This window comes from Lacerta agilis, chromosome 5 (assembly GCF_009819535.1).
Source record: "Lacerta agilis isolate rLacAgi1 chromosome 5, rLacAgi1.pri, whole genome shotgun sequence".
Lineage (NCBI taxonomy): Eukaryota > Metazoa > Chordata > Lepidosauria > Squamata > Lacertidae > Lacerta > Lacerta agilis.
Genome location: NC_046316.1, coordinates 78,908,180 through 78,933,330, shown reverse-complemented (window position 1 = coordinate 78,933,330; position 25,151 = coordinate 78,908,180). Strand labels below are relative to the sequence as shown.

The 25,151-nt window shown below is 45.8% G+C and overlaps 1 protein-coding gene across 5 annotated transcripts in view; it reads left to right on the top strand.

Annotated features, from left to right (window-relative positions):
• Positions 1-966: 966 nt before the first annotated feature.
• SLITRK3 (SLIT and NTRK like family member 3) overlaps positions 967-25,151 on the top strand; it is a 41,310-nt gene continuing 17,125 nt past the window's right edge. Inside the window, exons 1-3 of one of the 5 annotated variants that reach the window (XR_004426683.1) lie at positions 968-1,481; positions 6,319-9,573; positions 11,768-11,828. Coding sequence is in view for 3 of the 5 variants with exons in the window: in XM_033150584.1 (XP_033006475.1) it covers positions 6,339-9,266 (2,928 nt within the window). In the remaining 2 variants the exon portion in view is untranslated. Of the gene's footprint in view, positions 1,482-3,884; positions 4,340-6,318; positions 9,603-11,767; positions 11,829-25,151 lie in introns of those variants that run through there. The other 4 variants (XM_033150582.1, XR_004426682.1, XM_033150584.1 and 1 more) reach the window with 4 other exon arrangements.

The window sequence follows — 25,151 nt, the reverse complement described above, 5'->3', positions numbered from 1 at the left end:
GGACCTGCAGAAGATCCCAGGTTTATCTCAGCAGGGTGGAGGAGGGGAAAGCTTTGCTTGAAAAGTGGAGAGCTGCTGGTGGTCAGGGTAGACAACAGAGAGCAAGAGCAGAGTGAGTTGGTGCAAGGCACACCCTATGCAACACAGATTAATGAAGGTTCCCATTTTCTCATCGTCACCAGGGTGTGCATTTTTCATTCCTGATCATCATCAAGTGGCACTTGTGGTGTGATGCAGGTGACTCCTTTTGGACGCCTCTGAGCTTCACCCCCCCCCCCCGTTCCTGGAAGCCTTTTCCATCCTCCCATTCCCAGACCACCATAGCCCTGAAGCTGTTTTACCTGAAAAAACAGCCCACCTCCCCAACTCTGGTCCCTGAGGAACTCTGACTTTTCCATACAACTGAACTGCAGCAGATCTCCAAAAACTGCGGACTTCCATATTTTTATATAAAAGTCCGCAGTTTTTGGAGATATGCTGCGGACTTCCTTTAGTTTCCCCACCCCGCCCCGGTACCCTCTCCAAAACCAGCTTTTTAAAAGAGATGCGCTCTCTCCCTCTCCCCTTCCTCCTTCAAGCTATGTTGTTTTCTGCCTGAGGCTGGGATGAGGAGCTGACCTGCTCTATCCTGTGCGCCTCGCACAAGAGATCCACCCACTAGTACCATCTCTCTCTCTCTCTCTCTCTCTCTCTCAGACAAGAAGAGAAGGATACAGGCGAGGAAATCAAGGAGCTGAAGGCTGATGTCCCACCTCCAGAGGACTCCAGGAGGCTCCGGGCAGAGTATCCCCTCCTCGCCGACAGATGAGAGAGGTGGAGGAAGCCAGGCGCCCAGATGCGTGATCCAGAGATCCGGTACCCGGGATCCGACTCGCCCAACCCTCCTTTCCCGCGTCTCAGAGGGGGCCACGCGATTGCTCTGGGAAGTTTAAGGCGGCGGCGGCAGCAGCAGCAGCAGCAGCAGCAGCAGCAGCGCCCTGCTGGAGCGAGGCGGTGCGCTTTCGCCTCAGAGGCGCCATGCTCGGCTCGGGCGCCGCGCACCCGGCGCTCTTTCCTCTGATGAGCCTTCGCTTTTCCTGGCTCTCTCCTCGCCGTCGATCCCCGACGCTTCTCTCTTCCTGGGCAAAACTTGGGTGGGGGAGAGAAAACCGCCTCGACGAAAAAGGATTACACCAGCGAAGCAGACAGCCGCGTTGGGCTGGGGAGGGGCGCGTGAGGGTGTCTCCGTGCGCGCTCGAGGGCGCGCGCGCGCCTAGGGGCGCGCCTCGCCGCTGAAATGCAGGCGGCGGGTCGGCGAGGCTGACATGGAACCGGGGCACGCTCCGCGGCCCGCGATGGGGGTCAGCGAGCCGCAGCCGCTCCGGAAAGGAGAGGAAGAAGCCCGGCAAGAGTTCCTCCTCCGTCGGCCCTCAAAGCCACGCCGCCCGGGGAGACCCGGGGAGCTCCGCCTCGCAGCCAGCCCGGCGCCCGGATCTCCTTAGGTATTCGCTGTCCTTCCTGGGTTTTTGCGCCTTTGCCTCTTGATCTGGCGGAGGGATGAGGCGCGATTGCGGGGTTTGGCCACTGTGTGTGTGTGTGTGTGTGTGTGAGAGAGAGAGAGAGAGAGAGAGAGAGAGAGAGAGAGATGCGACGTTTTTGTTGCCATTGTTGCTCGCTTGCATTTGCAAAGGAAGACGCACCCCCCCCCCCCAAGGATCTGGAAGGAAGACCCCTTAAAATAATAATGAAGCCAATGTTCTTCCAATGTATACATTGTCACCAGCTTCTTTTCCTTTATTTTATTTTACTGTCTTCCTTTCATCTCCGCCCCCGCCCCCCCAACAACTCCATAAACATTTCACGGATCCTCATCCCCCCCCCCCCACCATACACACGCGCGTTTTAAAACGCAGGATTCTCGTGCTTTGTAATGATAATAGCAGCTATGCAGCTTCGTAATCGACAGCGATCGCCACTTCTACGTTGCAACAGGACTTGGTTCTGAAAAGGAGCAGCGCTGGCGAGGAGAGCGATTTGAAGGTGGCGGTGGGGAGCAGAGATTTGGCTGCTCCCTTGTTGGGTCCTAAGAGAACCCGCGTTGGGGCAAAGAGGCACGGAAAGGGGTATGTGGGGGTGAGCTTGCTGTCCCATCGGATTTCCAGCTTGTCAGCTCTCCACTCTTTGTAGCAGAGTCCCCGAAGAGATGTTGGCCTGCACAAGGGTGGTGGGAAGTGGGGACAGAGGCTTCTGCATTCCTCCCAGGCGAAAGCGGAGCCTCTTCTGTCTCCGAGGGATGTCTCTAGCTGCCACCTGCCAGCCCCACCTCCCCTCCTTTCCTCAAGGGGGAGATCAGGACGCGGCCACCCAAACCCAACTCTTCCGGGGGGGGGGGTCCTGCCCTCCCTCTCCCTGCCCTAAGCGAAGTAAATTTGCAAAAGGCATTATTAAAATATAATTCTGGGGGCATTCCTTTCGCAAGTAGCTGGCTTCTGACAAGCGAGGAGCGTGTGGGAAAGAGTGGGTCTATGAAAGCAATAGAATGATGGGCCCAACCAACGCACCACCTTCAAGGGAACTTGGGCAAACGGGTGCCAACTTAATCTAGGGGAAGCTGACTAAGCATGGGAGCTTATTGTGTTAGGGAATCTTTCCTGCACTCTAGTAACCAGGCATCTTTGTTCTCTCTATGTTCCCTCCAGCTCCAGATATGCTCCTTTTGGTTGCCTTCTTGCTTTCTACAGAAAGAGAGAGCTGTTCAATTTACCTTTGGAGATTGGCGGCCGGGGGGGGGTGTCCCCTCCCTTGGATCTAGGCAGAAATCGAGGCATAAGTTCTCCTTCTCTGGGGTCAGACAGCAAGTCCAAGCCAACACAATTGGGGAGGGAGAGAGAAACGAAAAGGATGGAAAGGAGGCGAGGCAGGTAAAATAAGGAGAGGGAGGCAGCAAGGGAGCGGTTAAATTCTCCTCCTCCGCTGCCGCCGCCCCCCTTCCCTCTGGAAGGAAAAGATGCAAAATGGTCCATTGTCACCCAAGTGGCTTCAACACTTGGCTAGGAGCTTTGGAAAAGGAGGAAGGGGGGAGGAGAGAGAGAGAAAAATATCTGGGAAGAAATAAGAGCCTGTTGGATGTTGTGGGGTGGACTGAAGCCTTTTCAGCTGCGGGGGCGGGGGGTGAGTAGAAAGACGAGGAAAGCAAGAAGGAAGAGAGGGGAAGGTCTCTCCTCCAAGTTCCCCCGGCACTGCCCTTTCCTTTACCTCTGCTGGGACAGGTTTAGGTTTGATGGAGAACTGCAGGCGAGGGCGGGAGAGAGAGCGAGAGAGAGCGCGAGCGAGCTCAACTGAGCCTACTACTTTGGAAGCAAGCGGAGAGAGAGTTCTTGGCTCTGTGGAGAGGGGCGGGTATCTCCTCTCCCCTTAATGGCTGCAGCTCTCAAGGATTTGCTGGAATATGCACACTTGGTGGCCCAGGGGACATTCCGCTATTATGATCCCAGGCTTTTCCCCCCCTTCCAGAGGGGGGCGGACGTAGGAGACCACCACCCAGACACCACCGGGATTGTTCCTCTCCTTCTGGCTGCTTCTTCTTCTTTCTCCATCATCTGGGGTTCCCCCGCTCCTGATCTCCCAAATAACTCTTCTTCCCCCACCTCTTCCTCCTGGCGGGGAATGGGGTGGGGGTGGGGGTGGAAAGCAAGCCCAGTACAGTCAGGGCTTCCCAGACGTGCACCCCCCCCCCCAACCTGGTGTCAAGTGCGTCCTCCTACATTTGTTCCCCTTTTCTTCAAGCTCAGATTCATGACGTGGTGGTGGGGGAAGCCTGATCCAGGGGCAACAATGCTCTCTCTCTCTCTCTCTCTCTCTCTCTCTCACACACACACACACACACACACACACAAAAGGGAAGAAGGAGCGAAAGGATGAGAAGCCCCAGCCTGAGCCTCCTGCCATAGACCTTCCCTCCCTCCTTTCTCAAAGATGAGCTGGTGGTACCCAGAGAAAGCAGCGGCGGCGGCGGCAGCGGCAGATCTAGGAGGCTGCAGCAGCCCCCTTTGCCTCCCTCCTCCATTGACTGTGCCAAGCAGCATCTCTGCATCCTAAGGAACCTCATTGCATTCCTAGCACGTCTCATCTTTGCTTGCTTCCCCCCCCCCCTTCTCCTTTTGCTTCAGCCCTCAGCAGGAGTATAGAACCAGAACAGAGAGAAAGAGAGAAAACAGCAATCATTATTTTATTTTATTTTTAAGCCGTTGAAAATTCCGTACGTAGATATCTATTTTTCCAAGTGGGTTTGGCTATTTTTCCCCCTCTCTCCTTTCCCGGCTCTCTCCAAATGTGCTAAAAAATTGTCTCCTTCGGACCGGTAAGTACAAGCTCTTTCTGGATCTCTCGGTCTCTCTTTCTCTCTCCCTCCCCCCCTTTTTTGCTGGGATACAGCATCTCTTTCTACCCCCTTTTTTAATGCAGAAGAGGAAAATAACTTAAGTAGCTTATCTCTCTGTCCGTCCATCTCTCTCTATTTATTTATCTATCCATCTTTCTACTGATTTATCTATCTCTTCGAAACAGCCAGACAAAGAGCAAAAAATGAGACCTCTCTCCTTCCTCTTTCCTCATTCAGATCGTGCCTGGTAATTTTCCTTCCAACGGGTCCCCCAGTTCCCTTCATTTGCAAATAGATTCTCTGCTTCGATTCATTACATTTTTCTGTAATGAAATGCTCTTATTCCACCACCCCACCCCCCACCTGCGCCTCCCATTTCTTTCCCTAACTAGGTCCTTTTTTGCTATTAAGGGCTATCTTTTTCATAACGGGGAGGGAGGAATTCCCTTCGCCTGCATGGGTGTGTTGGGGTGGGGGTGGTGGAGTGGAGAGTGCACCGATAATCCATATCTGTAAAGCTCCTTTGCTATGAAGAGAACAGAAATAAATACCAGGACTCTGGCAAACCCGTTTGAAATGGGCAGCAGCAGCAGCAGCAGCAAGTAGGGGTTGTGAAGCCATCCTTGTCAGGAGTCATAGTCTTTAACAGTGATTTATTCTTCTGTGTTGGAATGATTTGGGCAAAAGGAGTCAAGGATAAAAAGAGATGCCCTCCCTCTGCCTCTCCAAGCAGAGGAGGCTGTAGGTCACGGGGGTCCAGTTGTCCCCTCCAAGAGGATTCTTTTGTGAGCTTTTGCTGTAAAGAAAGGGTTATTTCTCCTGTGCTTAGTGTAAAGGTATTTCCCCCCCCCCTCTTACTTTTCCTTCCCGGCACCCTTCTCCTCTTTTGTCCTGCTGGATCATCCCCAGATGGTTCTACAGGCACAAAACACCCACATCCAGAGCCACCCACCCCCCATCCCTATTGCCCCCTTTCATTCCACCATCTCTTTCCGTCTTCTGCCGCTTCCCCCCCCCCCCTTGGGTATGTGGATGGCAGAGGCATGTGCCTCCCGAAGATTAATCATCTCTAAATGATTTAATCAGCTGAAATGACTAATATGGAGTGTGCATTTATCTGATACTATACCAGTTGCGTTAATCCATTTTGTGTGCTCAGGAGAGAAGGGTCTCTCTCTCTCTTTCTCTCTCTCTCTCCCCATCTCCATCTCCCTCTCCCCCAACCCCCCCCCCCAATTGAAGCAAGCATTGCTACTAACTCTTGTATACTGATAAAATCCCAGTTACGGATATTCCCATAGGGATCGGGGCTCTGGGAACTTGTTTGTCCCCATTTCCTTAAATAATGGCTGTATCATAGCATTAGCTGGGCATTCCCCCACTGAAATAATAAAAAAACCCCAAAAAACTTCCAAGTTAAGCGTATGTGTGTTCATGACGATGCAATGTATAGACTGCATGTTGTGTGTGTGTGTGTGTGTGTGTGTGTGTGTGTGCCAGATAAAAATCTCTTCCTGCACCTCATCTCTCCTTACTCTTGTGATTGATGCAGGTGTCGAGGTAAGACTGAGATGATCTCCCATATGCTTCCTCCTAAACACTCCTTGTCTTTGTGTTGGCGGGTGGGGGGGAAATGTTTCACAACATAGGCCCTATAGGTTCATTTGCTGTTTTTCATGAGGGTGTCATTCACCAAGTAGCCTGGGAGAGGGGAGGGCAGGATGGGGAAACAAGAAGGCCGTTGCATGATGAGATGTTTCAGTATCACTTAAGTCAAAACCAGGAGAGGTTCTAAAGAGCAATGCTACAGTTTGCTTTTTCTTTTCTTTTTTTGTAATGAACTTCCAAGTAAACTCACGAAACCCTGTTAGATGCTCTAGATGCGTGGTTCAATATAAAAATAGCCCCAAAAAATGCTGATTGACCGTAATCCATTTGTGTTTTCATTTTTGTTTCAGTTTTGTAATCCGTCGCAACCATGAAGTCTCCGACAGCCGACCCTCCCCGTAAGAGAAGGATGTTGTGGATTATTCTTCTAAGCACAATTGCTGTAGCGTGGACTACCCCCATCCCCTTGATAGAGGACTCGGAGGAGATTGAGGAGTCTTGCTTCGATCCTTGTTACTGTGAAGTCAAAGAAAGCCTTTTTCACATACACTGCGACAACAAGGGATTTATAAATATTAGCCAGATAACGGAGTCCTGGTCGAGACCTTTCAAACTTTACCTGCAGAGGAACTCCATGAGGAGATTATATACTAACAGTTTTCTCCACCTGAACAACGCCGTTTCGATCAACCTGGGGAACAACGCACTACAAGACATTCAGACAGGAGCCTTTAACGGCCTCAGAATCCTGAAGAGGTTGTACCTGCATGAGAACAAATTGGACATCTTCAGAAACGACACTTTCCTGGGCTTGGAGAGTCTGGAATATCTGCAGGCAGATTACAATGTCATTAAGCGGATCGAGAGCGGGGCATTTCGAAACCTGAGCAAGCTCCGGGTCCTGATCTTGAACGACAACCTTATCCCCATTCTCCCCACCAATTTGTTTAAGTCGGTGTCTTTAACCCACTTGGACTTGCGTGGAAACAGGTTGAAAGTGCTCTCCTACCGAGGGATGCTGGATCACATTGGCAGGAGCCTGATGGAGATCCAGCTGGAGGAGAACCCTTGGAACTGTACCTGTGATATTGTCCAGCTGAAGAGCTGGCTGGAGCGCATCCCTTACACTGCCCTTGTGGGAGACATAACCTGTGAGACCCCTTTCCACTTCCATGGGAAGGACCTGAGGGAAATTAAGAGGAATAAACTCTGCCCAATGCTTTCTGACTCAGAGCTGGTCAGCATCGGTGCCCCTCAGTTGCCCTCGAGCAAGGAGAATGCGTGGCCTACTAAGCCTTCTTCCATGCTGTCCTCTTTCCATTTCACCGCTTCCTCTGTCGAATACAAAACTTCCATTAAGCAGCCCAGGCCCACCAAACAGCCCAGGGCACACAAGCCACCCCCTACACCTCGAGGCCTATACCCTGCGCCCAACCAGCCCCCAATAGCTGGTTACCAGACGAGGCCACCCATCCCCATCATCTGCCCTACTGGCTGTTCATGCAGTTTGCACATCAATGACTTGGGCCTGACAGTCAACTGCAAGGAAAGAGGGTTCCACAATATTTCTGAGCTCCTGCCCAGGCCTGTCAATGCCAAGAAGCTGGTCCTGAGTGGTAATTTGATACAGAAAATTTACCGTTCCGATTTCTGGAATTTTTCTTCCCTGGATCTCCTGCATTTGGGGAACAACCGGATCTCCTACGTTCAGGATGGGGCCTTCGTCAACCTGCCCAACCTGAAGAGCCTGTACCTGAACGGCAATGACATTGAGAAGCTGACCCCAGGCATGTTCAGGGGTCTGCAGAGCCTGCACTATCTGTATTTTGAGTACAACCAGATCAGGGAGATCCAGCCCGCTGCCTTCAGTCTCATGCCCAACCTGAAGCTCCTCTTCCTCAACGACAACCTCCTGAGGAACCTGCCTACAGATGCCTTTGCAGGCACCTCTCTGACCAGGCTCAACCTGAGGAACAACAAATTCCTGTACTTGCCCGTGGCCGGCGTGCTGGAGCACCTCAACGCCATTGTGCAGATTGACCTGAAGCTCAACCCGTGGGATTGCACGTGTGACCTGGTGCCTCTCAAGCAGTGGATCGAGGCCATCAGCTCTGTCATCATGGTGGGGGAAGTCCTTTGCTCCAGCCCAGACAACCTTACCCACAGAGACATCCGCTCTGTGGAGCTGGAGGTGCTCTGCCCCGAGATGTTGCATGCTGCTGCTGCCTCGCCAGCCCCTCCAGCGTGGGGCCACCCTAGCCCCACCAGCCCGTCACCCTATGAGCTCCCCCCAGCTGGGGGAGGCCCGGTGCCCCTCTCCGTGCTCATCCTCAGCCTCCTTGTACTGTTCTTCTCGTCGGTCTTCATCGCTGCAGGCCTTTTCGCCTTCGTCCTGCGCAGGCGTCACAAGAAGCTACCCTTCCGGAACAAGCAGCGGCAGGAGACCCTCGACTTGACGGGCATCCAGATGCAGTGCCACCACCTCTTTGAGGAGGGGGGCGGCGGAGGCGGTGGGGGAATCAGCGCCTCCCCGGAAAAGGCACCCCCGGTGGGGCACGTCTACGACTACATCCCGCATCCAGTGACCCAGATGTGCAACAACCCCATCTACAAGCCCCGCGAGGAGGACGAAGTGGTGGCAGGGGAGCCCGGGCAACCTGGGGACATGCTTTTGGGAGGTGGTGGTGGCGGTGGTAGTGGTGGTGGTGGAGGAGGAGGAGGAGGAGGAGTTGGCTGTGCAGGGGAACAGTTTGCCGACCCCACAAAGGACGGTGGGAGCAGCAGCTGCTACAGGACCTTGCTGGAGAAGGAGAAGGAGTGGAGCCTGGCCGTGTCCAGCTCGCAGCTCAACACCATAGTGACCACCAACCATCACCCGCACCCGCACCCTCCCGGCGTGGGGATTGGAGGGGGGCTGCCTCTCCTGGGGGAGCTAGCGCTGGTGCCACCTGTCTTCCACCACGAAAAGAACGGTGGGGTGGTGCTCTTCCCCCCTAGTGGTGCCATTCTAGACAGCAGGGACAGGCCGCCTTTGGCGCCACCGTGCACGGTGGGCTTTGTGGACTGCCTCTACGGCACGGTGCCCAAATTAAAGGAACTGCACGTGCACCCCCCTGGCATACAATATCCAGACCTGCAGCAGGACGCCAGGCTGAAAGAGACCCTCCTCTTCTCGGCTGGTAAGGGCTTCCCAGACCACCACCAAACCCCCCAAAGCGAATACCTCGAGTTAAGGGCCAAACTCCAAACCAAGCCGGATTACCTCGAAGTCCTGGAGAAGACCACTTATAGGTTTTGAAACAAAACAAAACAAAAGTCTAGCTTTTACAGCCAAATCCCAGACCCGCCCCACAGCCCCACGGCCCCCCGAGTCCCCACTCCTCGGCTCCCCGCCCTTCCTGCCCCCAAACCACCGCATGCTGATACTAGAGGATACTGCTCTGTGCTTTCCCCCTGCCAGATGATGGTTTGGAGGAAAGGCCCTTCTCAGATGATCATGAATCGATAAAGTGCCTTTCGCAGACTTTTGCCAGCAGATGTTAATCAATCATTATTTTTTTATACTGGAAAAAAATGGAGACTTTGACTGTGCCATGTTGTCTAAGGTATATGAATATTATTATAATTAGTATCATGGGGGTATTTGCCTCGGTCCTGATTACAGTAAATTCTATGTGTGTTACGCTACTCTCTCTATCTCCTCTCTCTCTCTCTCTCTTGCAGGCTTTTGATTTTTTCTGTTGTAGTTTTTTTAAAACAAACAAACAAACAAAACAAAACAGAAACCTTTCCGTTCTTTTTTTTTTTTAATGCTATGGAGAGGGAGGCGGATTTTATTTTATTTTTTAAAGACAACATCGGTTGTGGCTTTGGTTATTCTTTCTCTCATCATGTCATAGAACCTGTACATTACTTTAAAGGGGTGGCGGCTGTCTGGGGTGGGGAAGAGAACCACAAGAACAGTAACAAAAAATTGCAGTTTTCTGCGTGTCTTGGAACTGCAGGCAGCAGCGGGGGGGGGGAGGGGTCTTCCCCAAATATTCTCACTCTCTTGGCTTCTCCTCCTCCTCCTCCTCCTCCACCTCCTCCTCCTCCTCCTCCTTCTTTCTTTCTTTCTTTCTTTCTTTCTTTCTTTCTGTCTTTCTGTCTTTCTGTCTTTCTGTCTTTCTGTCTTTCTGTCTTTCTCTCTCACACATACAAACACAGGTCCAAACGCTTGTTATGCTCCACTCCGGATCCTAAACCCCCTCCAATCAGCCTCCTAGCCATCCCAATTTGCTTGTACCCTGTTCTATTTCTGCATCTCTCCCCCATCGCTAGGATGGGGGTACCATAGTCGTTTCCAGAGGGGAGGTCACAGGCTTGCTTCTCCAGCAAAGGAGCTGTCTATTCGTTCCCTTCCGTGGCTGCCCTACAGGGAAGGAAAGGTCATTGCCATTTGATTGAGTTCCTTTCTGGAGGACAGCTGCACCTCTAATTAAAAAGAGAACCGGACGTAACAAATGCCTTGGAAAGGGGACGTTTGCTTGGTAAGCTGCCACCGGTGTCTCTGTAAAAGGAAGCCCTTTCAGGTTGCAGTCCTGTGCCCCCTCACCTGGAACTAAGTCCCATGGAAATGAGTGGGGCTTCCTTCTGAGTAGAGGTGCAAAGGACTGGCTGCACTGCTAATGTTCTCTCTCCCCCCCCCCCCGCTCACAAACGCAGACAACACACAAACACACACAAATACAATTGTGCATATATTTATTCTGTACTTTCAAGTGAATATAAATTGTAAAGGTAATGTTTAATCATTGTACAGTAATGCGTCTGGTATAGCTTTCCTAATAAAATGTTTTGGAAAAAATATATATAGATATAGGTATATAGATATATATTAGAAGTTAAAAGAAAAAGCTTGAATCTTAAAACTTCAGCTTTTCACACCTTTTCACACCAATGCCCCCCCTTTTAAGGCCACATGTTATTTTATTAACAACAATCCACTGTGATGTTAGCAAGGTATAGAAAAACAAATAACTCTTGGTGCAATTTTTCTATATATAAAAAAGATGGTTCTGGACTTTAGAATTAAGATTTCCAATCTCTTCCCCCCCCCCCTCTCTCTCTTTCTCTCTTTCCCCTCCCTCCATTTCAATTTGTTATGCATCTCTCTTGGTGAGTTTCCTCCCACCTCTCCTAGATGAAAATATGCAATAGATTAATTTTAATTCCTTTTAATTGCTAGGATTATTATGTTCCGCTGCAAGGATATGAGGAAAAGAAATAATAATATGAGATACTTTTTTCCAGTTGAGATTGGATAAAATATTTAAAAGTACATGGAAGGAAATGCATTTATAGGGTGTGTGTGTGTGTGTGTGTGTGTGTAGGATGGCAAGCATACATTGCTGCATTTTGGGCAACAGCAGTTGTTGGGTATGTTTGCATTCCGCCCCCTCCTTTTGATAAAAACTAAAACAATCAGGAAAATTAGGCCTAATAGCATGAGTTCAAGTCTCTGCCTCTCTGATCTCGCACTTGTTTTCTCTGAAACCGTAGCTGGAGATGTGAGACAATGAAGTGTTGTGTGTGGAATTTTCTTATTTAAGACATTTCTTCTTTTAACTTTTCAGTCGCTATGACATTGCCAAATTGGTTTTTTGTGGAGCATGTTATTCTTAAGCCCTTTTAGGTTAGAATAAAACCAAAGAGGGGACGAGAGAGAGGTGGGGGGGGGGAAGGGGGAGAAAGTGGGAAAGATGGTTTGTTTATTTCGTTTCTTTCCAAGGTATCTAGCTGGTATCTTGTTTCTTGTAGAACTGGGTTGACACATGAATAAAGCCGAAGGAAAAAGCTTTGTTTGGTGGCGGAAAAAAAACAAATCAAAAAGCCTCACACCTTCCAGTATGGCCAGTAGATGGCGACAGAGCTCCAGCAATTGCCGCACAGAGACCCAAGGTTACTTTTGAATTGTGCACAGCCCATCAACGGTGCTTTCCACTTGGACTCTTGAATCTGCCCTTAATAGAAAAATCATCGCATTGAATGTAATTCAGCAGACGTCACTAATGCCTTACATCGAGATAGAGATATAATTAAAGGGAAAGTGTGGATATTAGCTCCTTTGGTGTGTACAGATGTGAAACGGGGAAATCCTCTATTTTGAAGAATTTTACACACACACACACACACACACACACATTGCACACCGATGCAGAAAAAGTGGGAAATGTATATAGAAATGAAATATTGCAAAATATATATTTTATTTGTCTTACAAAAAAAATGTTATCCAGGGAAAATGAAATGTTTCTGCTGCAAAGGAGAAAAACACTTAAAAGCTGCTTCCAATGCTCACTGGCGTTTCTTACAAATCTCGTTAAGGAATCATAGCATAAATCATAGCAATTTAGGCCAGGGTCAGACTTTTTTTTTTAACCCATGCTACAATGTCATATACGTGCTCATTTTATTTTAAATATTTGGAAAATACTATTTTAAAAAAGAAAACAGAAAACTGGTATATATAATATTATGTACATGCGGTAGAACCACCCAACAAACAACCATGTACAAATCAGTTTTTTTTAAAAAATGAGAGCTTTAGAATGTAAAATGATTTAACCCTGCTGGAATTATGGGCCTTTTTAATTTTAAATTTTTTTAAAAAAGTTTATAGCCAAAGAACCCAGCATCACTCATTGGGGGATTGTGGCAGAATTTAGGCTTCAGTATGCAAGACTATGGATTGAGACAGGCCCATGTGCACAATTTAGGCTCTCTTGCCTTTGGGCTTTTTATATTATGTATTGATTAAATGGCCTACAGGTAGCAAATGTGCGGTTGGAGGTTTTGTGCTTGCTGCAGATAATCTTGCTGCCCCAAGAAAAGCTTGCGCACAAGGCTGACACCTTCTCTGCAAAAAAAAAAAAAAAAAAGGAACAACAGTGTGCTTGTTGGGTTATGGCTGTGACCAGGGCTGGATTAACCATTACATTAAGTCTGCTACAAGATAGGGAGGCTGCCATGTTAGATGCTTAGCTTCTGAGAATTCCTCGGTGCAGGGGATGGGCCTAGATGAGGGAAGAGGAAGCTGTCAGGTCACATCTCGCTGCGTATTTTATCTTCTGACCCACAGCAATTCTGCAGGCTGCCTGAAATCCATGAAAGGGAGACACGCAAAGGGGTTGAGCCTTGGTGCTTTCTGTGTGCAAAGGATGGGCTCTGATATTTATGACCATTTCCCTAAAAGGATGAAAAAGCAAACCTGGATTTGAACTTAGGGACCTTCCAACTGTGGGGTGAATGTGATAACCTCTACACTGCAGAAAGCTTACCTACGCCGACAACGGGGTTATATTGATCGCGTTAAATTTCTGTGTACTGTATCTGAAAATATGGCTGTGATCCTTTTTCCGCGTAGCAGGGAATCAGCATTCCAAAGACCCATATGGAGGAAGAGAGCTGTCTCTAGGGAGGTTGGCTAGCAGGAGACTCAGAATATGTCCTGGTTGACATTTCTATTGGGGCACAGATGGGATGAGCATTATGGACACCTAGAAGCAAAAGTTCTCTACGTGTCTTGAATTCATAGGTCAAGGAGATACAAAGAGCCCTCCTATAGGCTCATTGGGTGCGTGATCCATTGGGAGTGAACCTATCGGGGTTCCTGATGTTATTCTTGGTCCTTAAGGCTTCAGTACTAACTAGGTTTACCCAGACACTAATGCTAATTAATTCAATGGGGCTTACTCCCAGGTAAGTGGGGTTAGAATTGCAGCCTACCGTAAATCTTTGATATTGGAAGCTCTTCGAAAATTCTGTGATATCCAATTGTGGTGTCTCTTTTGCTCAATAGACTTCCTTTTCCTCTCCCTCTGGAGCCCTCATGCACCCCCCAAAATCTACTGTGGAAGGTTGGGGGATCCCCTGAGACAGACGGGGGGAGGGGCTGCAGAAGAAAGGGGAGAATGGGAATCCCATTTGTTGAGGGATGTTGTGTCCTACCCATCTTTCAGTCTTTCCCACCTTATTGAGTTATAACACACAGCTGTCTTTACAATATAGATTTTCTTGCTATCGCATTAAGCACTCCCCCCCCTCTATCTCTCTCTCAAAAAAGTTGTTGGTACAGATAAGCATGCATGCGTTAAACAAAATTATAAACCAGGAAAAGCAGATCCAGATACTCTGAAAGGCAGTCATTATGCAGCCATTGATAAAAACAAACGCATGAACACCATTCAGTATTGTACAGAGCAGGTTAAACTGCAGATCTTACCATGACAAGGTGCTGAACACATTTTAAATACAGTATTGCACACATCAAAGTACAGCGGGAATAAATGGTTATAAATAATGTTTATATTTTATTTATACTCGCATTTCAACTCCAATATAGGGTGCAATTTTCACCAGAAAATGGTGAAGCGATCTTATTTATTCAGTGGAAATAAATTTATGAGAATGAAATTTTGTATTAAAAGAGATACTTTTTTTGGCTAAAATCGAGTTATATTTTTTTGTTCCCTTGTGCAGGCAATTTCTCTCGTGTGTTAAAAAAAAATTACACTAATACCCGCTGTGCATAAGGGGTATGAATATATAGCTATACCATTTCTCCATGTAATAGACGGATTTTATTGGTTCATAATGCTTTTGGGATTGAGTTGCTAATGAACGAATCTGTTGTTTCGGGTTTCTCAGAAGTGGGTCATTGTATCTCAGTGGCTATTTTCATTCACTAATCTGAGTGATGGGTAATTCATGTAGATGATTTATCACTATCAGCATCATTATTAGAATATTGGAAGGAATGGGAGAAAATGAGATTAACTAAATCCACAGGAAAAATGCTTCCCCCCCCCCCCCCCGAGAAAATGCATCAATGTAAGGAAACACTTTTATTTAGTATGATTTTTTTTTTTAGAGTGCTTCTGAAACAAATGGATGCAATGGTTGGTCAGTGCTTGTGCTAAACCACATTGTAGAGCTCAGTTTCTCCAAAACAATATTTTGAATCCTGACCCTCTTTGGGATGTGTGATCATCCTAAGCAAGTGAGGAGGATGAGGTGTAGTCTCGTGAACAGATGGGGGCGGTGGAGAAATGTCGGTTGCCTAGCAACCCTGGAACTCCTGCATCACTTCAGCATAGGCACAGAAGAGATGAGCACAGACATCACAGGACCTAAGTAAATCCCATCTTGCTTAGGACTATTAGCCTGGAAAAGACGAGACTGAGAGGAGATATGATAGCCATCTTCAAATCCCTAATGGGGTGTCACGTAGCAGGCAGAGCAAGCTTGTTATCTCCTCGAACCAATGGATTCAAGTTACAAGAAAGGAGATGCTGGTTAAACATCAGGAATAACTCGGATGGTCAGAGCTGTTGAGATACTTGAAGGTGGCAATCATATCTTCTCTCAGTCTCCTGTTTTCATGGTTGAACACAAAAGGGTTAAACAGTCATAGCAAAACAGTTTAATGATTGGTATAATTTACTAATTAACCTTCTGCTAAACGAATGGAACAAAAGGTTTTATCGTTTCCAAGGTGTCAAAGACATATAAGAATAATATTAATTCTGCTACACATACGTTACAAAAGTATGATTAGTGAAAACTGCAATGGTGTTAGCAGGGATGAAGGATTTTCTCAACTGGTGATAGAATTGTGTCTTTTGTGGAGATTCAGATTGCTGCTGATGCAATATGGAAAGTGAAATGCTAAATGGTTACCTACTGTGTATTGACAGAAGTTCAGTTTTATGTCTTATGCTGAATACGAGAGCTATTTGCATTGAATGGGAAAAACTAGTCATTGAGCATGAGGGAGGGTGAGAGTATTCCATATTCTCCAGCACTGGGGGGCGTGGTGTTGTGCGAAGCAGTGGATAAGATGCCACCAAGTTTGTGTGCGTGTGTTTATTGAGCTATTTTTTAAATTTATTTTAGATTTATATACCACATTCCTGCGCTTGAAGCAGTTCAATTTAAAGCAGTAGCTTAAAATGCAATGGGCTCAGTACAAAAGGAAAAGAGGGGGGGGGGGGAGAGAGAGAGACCAAAAGAAAGAAAGAAAAGCAAACACAAGTATTGTGATAATTGCTTGAGAAAATTACGGGAGAGAAAAGAGACAAATGGCAATAAGTCAGCTGAACGAGGGGACCTTGCTGTCCCTCCTCTCTCTGCCCCCCCCCCCCAAAAAAAATATTTATTGATTTTTTAAAAAAAACACACAAACAAACAACACGTACAACAAAAAAAGATTACAAAATACACAACAACAAAAATTAATTAAAACAATTAATTAAATCTAACTAACCCTCTTTTATAACATTGTATAATGACTTCCTCACGCCCTCTCCGTCTGCTTTCCTTGTAAATCATCTTTAGTAATTTCTTTACCTTTTTATAATCTAATGTTAATATAAAAAACAACTTTCTCTTAATTTTTAACGCCTTAACATTACTTCATTTATCACTACGTCTTGTCTAACTTCCATATCTGTTTCTTCCTGATGGTTCTAAATAGAAATCTTAGCATAATTCTTTAAATAAATTTATTCCAGTCTTTCTCCACCATTTCATCCCTCTGGTCACAGAGTTTCCCGGTCAGTTCAGCAAGCTCCATATAGTCCATCATTTTCATCTGCCACTCTTCAATCATCTTCCAGTTTTTCGCTAATAAGATTCTTGCTGCTGTTGTGGCATACATAAAGACTGTTCTATCTTCTCTTGGGATTTCGTGGTTTAAAATACCCAGTAAAAAGGCTTCTGGTTCTTTTTTATTAAATGTGTTTTTTCAGCACCTTTTTCAATTCATTATATAACTTCTCCCAGAAGTCTTTTACTTTCGGGCATCTCCCTCCTCCCTCTGGAGTTGCTTAGTTGATTTATTGGTTTTGAAATGTCTGCTCAGTCACAGATGGTGTGCTGGGGCTGTGCCACTCACGTGACCTGGCTGAGTCACTGCTGCATTCCAGGATGGAGAGGGTGAGGGATGGGGCATAAGTGAGGCTGGCATGGTGCAAATGCACATGCAGAGCCAATATGTTGGCACGTTTACACCGTGCTGCCCCTGCTGCCGCCCCACCCCTCGCCCTCTTCATGTCACCACACTGTCCACTGCTGTTTGTGCCCCATACCTGCAACATGTTTGTGTTACTCAGAGCCCACAGCAGTTGGAATACCACCATGATAAGAAACCTTGTTGTTGTTGTTGTTCTTCAGTCGTACAGTCATGTCCGACTCTTCGTGACCCCATGGACCAGAGCACGCCATGCACGCCTATCCTTCACTGCCTCTCGCAGTTTGGCCAAACTCATGTTAGTAGCTTCGAGAACACTGTCCATCCATCTCATCCTCTGTCGTCCCCTTCTCCTTGCGCCCTCCATCTTTCCCAACATCAGGGTCTTTTCTAGGGAGTCTTCTCTTCTCATGAGGTGGCCAAAGTACTGGAGCCTCAACTTCAGGATCTGTCCTTCTAGTGAGCACTCAGGGTTGATTTCTTTGAGAATGGATAGGTTTGATCTTCTTGCAGTCCATGGGACTCTCAAGAGTCTCCTCCAGCACCATAATTCAAAAGCATCAATTCTTCGGCGATCAGCCTTCTTTATGGTCCAGCTCTCACTTCCGTACATTACTACTGGGAAAACCATAGCTTTAACTATACGGACCTTTGTCGGCAAGGTGATGTCTTTGCTTTTTAAGATGCTGTCTAGGTTTGTCATTGCTTTTCTCCCAAGAAGCAGGCGTCTTCTAATTTCGTGACTGCTGTCACCATCTGCAGTGATCATGGAACCCAAGAAAGTGAAATCTCTCACTGCCTCCATTTCTTCCCCTTCTATTTGTCAGGAGGTGATGGCAAACCTAAGCAATGTAAAACTGAGCTCAATAGATTTAAAAAAGGATTTGCTATTTCAAACCTGAAGCGCAAAGCATCGGGAAAGCTTGCTGGAACAGGAGCACTTCCCCCCAACAAACACGAAGCAGCAAGGCATGGCATTGAGCAAGGCATGGAATAATAACAGAGTGTCTAGAAAAAGCAGCTGGGCAATTGGGCTTTCTAAGTCTTTGACCAGACAATTTAAATAATCCTATATTAGCCAGAATCTTCAAAGCATACTAAAGCACGCTAAAAAAGAGAGAGAGGACAGGTGCAAAAATATTTCCGATAGCGTTGAAAGTGAGATCTCAAAGCCGAGCAAATGTTGCCACAAATTGCCTGAAATCCCCCAAGAGCTAAGCCAGGAGTTAGCTCATCTAAGACCCAATCTGTGCTATCTATTTAAGGCAGTATTATACTATTTTGGCTTCCTCCATTGAATCCTGAGAACCGTAGTTTGTTAAGGGTGTCTGGTGTGGCAGTCCCTTCAAACTTTACAAACTGCTTAAAGTGGTATGATATAGTGCAAATAGTGGTATGATATAGTGGTATGATATAGTGCAAATAGGACCTAAGATCCTTCAAATCCCCCACAAAATAAAATCTCCTGAAATAACTCTGCATGTTGCCTGAAAATGTATGACTTTCTGAGGATACATGTTGTTGTTGTTGTTGTTCAGTCGTTCAGTCGTGTCCGACTCTTCGTGACCCCATGGACCAGAGCACACCAGGCACGCCTATCCTTCACTGCCTCTCGTAGTTTGGCCAACCTGTTTGGATACAGATTATTACTGTATTATATGACTCAGGGATTTTATAAATCAATATGTTTGATGTAAAACCAACTGATCACCGTAAGCGAGATGACCAGCAAAAATCTCAGGTGTACAAAGTGTGCTGAGAATCTGAAGTAGTTACTGTGATTATCAGTTTCGAGGTCAAAGTTCAACCACTTGGCAAGCTTGTGAAACCTTGGATGATCCTAATTACTGTTTGCACCAGCAGAGTTCTGTTAATTGTCAACTTTCTCTTGTTATGTAGGGAAAGCAAGGTTTTTGTTGGGGGTAATTATGTTAAAATATGATTTTGCCCATTTCTCCAGAATTCAAGTTTTTTTATGGGAAGGATCTGGGCTTAGTTTGTCATACACAAATGTGACTAATTTTTTATTAATTTTAATGGACCCACCACTATTATTTTTTTTTAGAAGAAAATGGTATTTTGTTCATTCCTATAAGCATGGGATTTACTTGATTTAACATTCGCTTTATTCACCCTTTTATTTATGTTGGAAAACAATTCTTTATATTAAGAGAGCACTAGGCCCATCAGCTCTTTTCCAGAAAATCTGAAGTTGAATGGAAAATACTTCTAGTTTCAAAAAAATAAAAATAAAATAAAAATAATGCAATCCTATGCACAATCACCTGGGATTATTCCCAGTTTACCGTAACTTATAGAATCATAGAGTTTGAACAGACCACAAGGGCCATCCAGTCCAACCCCCTGCCAAGCAGGAAACACCACCAAAACATTCCTGACAGATCGAAGCTTACTTTAGTGTAGACATGCACAGCATTACACTGTTAATGATCCAAATGATTTTTGTTTTTCTCAAATTTCATCACTAATTGCTCACCTAGAAAGCCTTGCAGAGATCTGGCATTGTCAGTTGGCATAAAAAAAAATGGCAAAGAAGCAGAAAAAATCACTGCGGAAATCTGTGAATTGGCTCTAGCCTAGATGATTATATGAATTTTTGCCTAACAGGTCATTACAGTAGATATATAGATTGAGTGTTCGGCTGAAGCACAACAGAACACATTGAAAGGAGAGCCTATTGCATGGTGTGGTAGACCATATGTTCTGTCTCCATACGACTCTAGGTTTAATTCCAACTATCTCTTGTAAAAGATGCTCATCCTGGGAAATGTTTTGTCAGAGATCTTAGAAAGCCAATTTAGCATATTTGCTAAAGCTAAGCAGGGTACAGTATGGTTTCAAATTGGATGGGAGACCACGTGCTGAGATTCCTGCATTGTAGGGAGTTGAACTAGATGACCCTGTGTGGTTCTATGATTAGGACTATGATAATATTAAGCAAAATAACGGAGAAGCAGCCATGCACAGGCTATACCACTTGAAAACACAGGTTTTGCTTACTCCCCTTCTCAAAAACTCCCTGATAACTTGACTGGGGTGAAGATGTGTCTTCTTTCTTTCTAAGTTGCTAAAAAAATTATATAGGGATTGATTTTCTCTCTTTTATTTCCTTTTTACTGGGGTGTGGTTGGCAATCTGAACATAAGCTCCAACTGCAGTCTGAAGTGGTAGAGTCCCAAAAAAAGGCTGTGAACAGAATGATATTTCTCAACGCGTGTGGTTCGGCTCTCAGCAATATACAGCTATGATGCAGAAACTCAGTATAAGGTCACACTTCAAATGTTCCTATGCGCCTGAAGGAAACCAATGAGTTTTTTTGTGTTTGTGTGTGTGCTTACAGCCTGTGAAGAAATGAGCAGAAACTGATTCTCTTTGGAGATGAGTAAAAGAATCTCTCTTTAGAGGCTCCTACCATGGGAACAAAATATATTAATGCTGGTTTATGGATGCATCATACAATTGCCAATAGAGGGACACAGGAGTGATGGGAGGAAACTTGGTTTGGCAGGCCTTTTAATGGGAACTTCCTGAAACAATGCTGAACTGAAACACAGCTATCCTCCAAAATTCACACTTCTCCAAATGTTGTGATGCAGTTCTCCAGGGTTTTTTTTTTGGGGGGGGTAATACAAAAATGTGTATATTAGGGGTATTTTTTGCATAAAATGCATATTTTCATAGAAATTAGAAACCAAGTGCATTATATTAGGGGAATCTGCTTGCAAAATGTATCTATCAAGCGATGCCAAAAATTGTTTATTGAGAGAAATGCACACGAAAAGACCCATGAATTTTCACGAGGACTTCTTTTAAAAATTGCAAACTGATGAGGAAATGTGGTGAAATGAACCGAAAGCTAAATAAGAAAAAAGGAGAAAGTGAAAGCGGTTTGCCCGTCCCTAGGCCAAGGCAATGTGTTTGCACCATGAAGTTCAAATATGCTGTTTGAATCCATACGAGGTTCTATGGTATTAATTTGTTTCTTATTTTCGATACTATTTTCTGGATTGATGCAAAGTGTGATTGGCATTTTAAATAGAGAATATATATGTTATTTTAAATGAGCTAAATTGTCTTTCTGTGGCATGCTCTTCATGGCAAAACATTCACTTGGAATTTAATTTTATGTGGTCCATATGCTTCCTCCGACAGGTTTTGTATTAAGTTCAGGAGGCAACTAATATCCAACCAGCATAGTAGCTCCCAGTTCACCTTTCATTGTTCATTAGCTGTCCAATGTGAGAACCTGGCTGTAGCAACTTCTCACTATCAGGATATAGAGAGAAAAAAGCACCTGTGTGTGCAGGAGGGAGGAAGAAGGGGACCCCTGGGTGCATGGTTGGGAGCTGGGCAGTACAGCAGAAACTCAAGGTCCCCGCTCAGCAGATTGGGCAGGTGGAGTCCAAACGCAGCAGGGCTGTCTTAGGGCGTTATGGTGTTAGTGAGATTTTTTATTATTATTATGGCTTAACTGCACCACTGAAGCTGGGGCCATGTGGAGAAGACACCACAATACAAGGTTTAAGGAGTGCCCAATCACACCCAGTACACTACTATAATCTTTTTGCATCACCACCCTATGGGAAGCAGAAAGGTGCCTTATACGCAGTCTTATTGGTCAATCTGGCTCAGTATTCGTTAGATTCATTCATTTATTTTATTACATTTATATACCACCTTTATCTTACAAGGATCTCAAGGTGGTGTCCATGGTTCTTCCCCCCCCCCATTTCATCCCCAAAACAACCCTGTGAGGTCTGTTAGGCGGAGGGTGACCGAGACTGGCACAAGGACACCCAGAATGCTTCATTGGCCAAGTAGGGATTCAAACCCTGCTCTCCCAGCTCCTAGTCCAGCACTCTAACCATTACGCCACAATGGCAGGGTTTCAGGCAGGGGTCTTTCCCAGCCCTACCTGGAGATGCCAGGGAGGGAACCTGGGACCTTCTGCATGCAAAGCAGATGTTCTTCTGCTCAGCTACAATCTTTCTCCAACGTGACTCCAGTCTGTTTTCTTTCCTTTGTCCCAGTTGCAGGGAACCTTTGACCTCCCAGATGAAACTGACCACAACTCTCATCTTGCCTGGCCACTGGCAATGTTTGCTGGGGCTGATGGGAACTGTAGTTCAGCAACATCTGAAGGGCCAAAGGTTCCCCACCCCTGCTCTATCCAGTGGTGCTCTCTGGAAGCCACATATCTCCTCAATGCATCACATTAGCCTCCTCCACTTTTCCTGTTGAAATAATATAATGCCAGATGGTAGTTTCCATAGCAATTGCAGCTTCAATACCGATGCCAAGAAAATCTTCATTGTCTAAGAGAAGCTCGCTATGACTAAGAAACCACAAATAAAAGGCTAGGGATACTCATCTACACCTCAAAGGCTTGGTGTTGCCTGCAGATCTTATGCCTGTGTACTGTTTGGTCAATGGCCCAAATCTCTTCGTAGCAGGGCTTTCCTTTTTTTTGAACAGGAACTCGCTGGAACTCAGTTCTGGCATCTCTCAGGTGGGTGCCATTGCCATTCTAAGAGAACAAGGGAGGTGTTCATGGTCAGTTCCAGCACCTCTTTTTTCTTGAAAAATAGCACTTTTCAGTTTGGCTGATCATGCCCTTGTGCTGTGTTGCCTAGATCAGGGATGGCTAACTTCTTGCCCTGTAGCCAAGTCTGCCAGAGCAACCCCCTCACTTGGGCAGCAGCAACCACTGCAGAATTGAGTACATACAGCACCACCAAGGCCCTGATGGGGATGGATACAGGAATAGGGGAAATAATTTCGGTTCACCTTTTCAGGTGAGCCTACATAATGCAGACTTTACCATACAATATGCAAACCAAAACATAGCCATCCCTCAAAACTCATGCTTCCCTTAATGTTTACAAAAGTGCATATGTTGTGCATATGCTGGGGAAATAACAAAAAGAAATGCATTGTATTAGGGAAAATTGCTTTGCAAAAAAAATGCCCTTTGGCAAAATACCTGTATACTGGAAAAAAAAGATAAACGAAGAGAAACCAAAGCTGATAGATTTGCCTTGCGTGCAAATTACCCCCTCCCAAGTCATCAGATAATTTGATGGGTGACATGCTAATCTGCATGGATATCTCTCGTGTGCATGTGCATGTGTGTGCATGAGAGAGAAAGCGTGCAAGGGTGTGGGATGGCCATGTCCACTTTTGACCACATTTACTCCTGCCATGTGTCTTGCTGTGCAAACTGTAGCCAGACCTCCTTTCTTAGCCTCGCCTATCTCACAGGGTTGCTGTGAGTTTAGAATGCACATGACCAACCATAGAGGTCACCTTGAGATCATTGGGTGAAGGGTCTGATTAAAAACACTGGATCAATCAATAAACTGCCTCCCCTCCACCTCCCCCCAGTTCATAATTTGACCCAAATAATCTTGAATGTTTCAATGCCAAAACCTTTGGTGCGCTGACTGTACAAAGATGGAGAATGCAGTTTAAAAGCAACCAAATGTTCATTCATTTTCATAATTCTTGGATTCCCACAAACTTGTGCTTAAAAGGAAGCTGCAGTGTTCCAATAATCTACTCCCAGTTGTAGATTCTATACATTTATCTCCTATCTGATAAAGGGGTGTAGAGCTGAATGCCAGTTCTGGGGAATTGCAAGTGAGGAGAGTGATGTTGTGCTTTGGTCCTTCCTGTAGGCATCTGATTTGACAGTATGATATGATTTGACAGTATGACAGTATGATCTCATCCTGCACCTCATCCAGGGTGCAGGATGAGATCCTTTGGTCTGTGTATAAGGAGCTTTTAGGGCTTATTGAAGTAAGGAAGGGTATATAAGCATTTTAGTTTGAAGTGAGGACATGATTATGTAGCTGTGGAGACTATTAATGAAAAATTTGCAAGTCTGGAGACCTGCTGCCCATCTGCACAAACAATATCAAGCTAGGTGGAACAATAGTCTGACTTGGTATATGGTAATTCTGTGAACTGTTCCTATGATTCTAGGATGTGATGACAATGATGATGATTGTGCTATTAGTGTACATGGTGCTGTACAAGAAAATGGGTCCTAACTATGTAGGAGAGCATTTCCCACGTTGGAGAGTAACACTAGGCATATTCACATGTTACGCTGAATGCAGGTGCAAGCTGTCTTTATACAAGGGCTTGCATGACTTGTTTTGCTCAACTATTACATACATAATGTTGTGCACACACATTGGTGGACTCCATACTTGCTGAATATTGCATGTGCTAGCTATTAGGCACACAGATTGTACAGTTGTTGAGCATAATGTGTAAATGGACAAGGAACATGTATAAGGAAAGATGAAGAGTCTTGAGCATACCGAGTCTGATGACCAAAATGCAAATAGTTCTTTGGAGAGAGGGTGACAGTACTTTGAGAACTACATTCCTTGGTATTGGAGGTAGGAGACAGTTCAAGGGTAGAGAGGAAGAGGTGGGTGTCATCTGTGTATAAGTGGTACTGAAGCCATGGGGTTTGATCAGGTCAGTTACAGAGAAGAGGGCCAACAACAGATCCAGGAGGAACCACCACAGAGAGGGAGAAACATGAGAGGATGAGCTCCCTCACAGGCATAAAGAGAGCTAAGCAAAAGATAACAGTGTATATGGTTGAAAGTAGAGACATCTTATAAACAATGACAGCATCTTCAATAGAATTGACTTTTTATGTTGACTTACGTTAATGTCATCCATATTTTGGTTATAGAATACAAAGGATACTAAGTTCCCAGTACTTTGTTGATCAGTTCCTTCCTATTGCTGAGGACCAGGGCCATGATAGATGATCCCATTGTTGCTTATTCCACCTTCTAGGAAATGAAATTGTCAGTGAGGCAAGTGAGGAATTATATTCTTGGCAGAGTTTGAGTTGCAACAGATGTTGGGGTACTTGAAGTCTCCCATGACTGCTATATCTCTCCTTTTTGAATGTTTGGTAATCTAAATTCGCTTTGACCATGCAGTAAACAGTATAATGTCACAATGCTATGTAGCCAATAAGTCTTGAATATGTGATGTTGACACTGAGGGCTAATGAGTTCACTACGTAAATCAGGGATGGCTACCTGTGGACCTCCAGATGTTTTTTGACATCAGTTCCTACCAGGTCTGGGCAGCAAGGCTAACCGTTAGGCATGATCA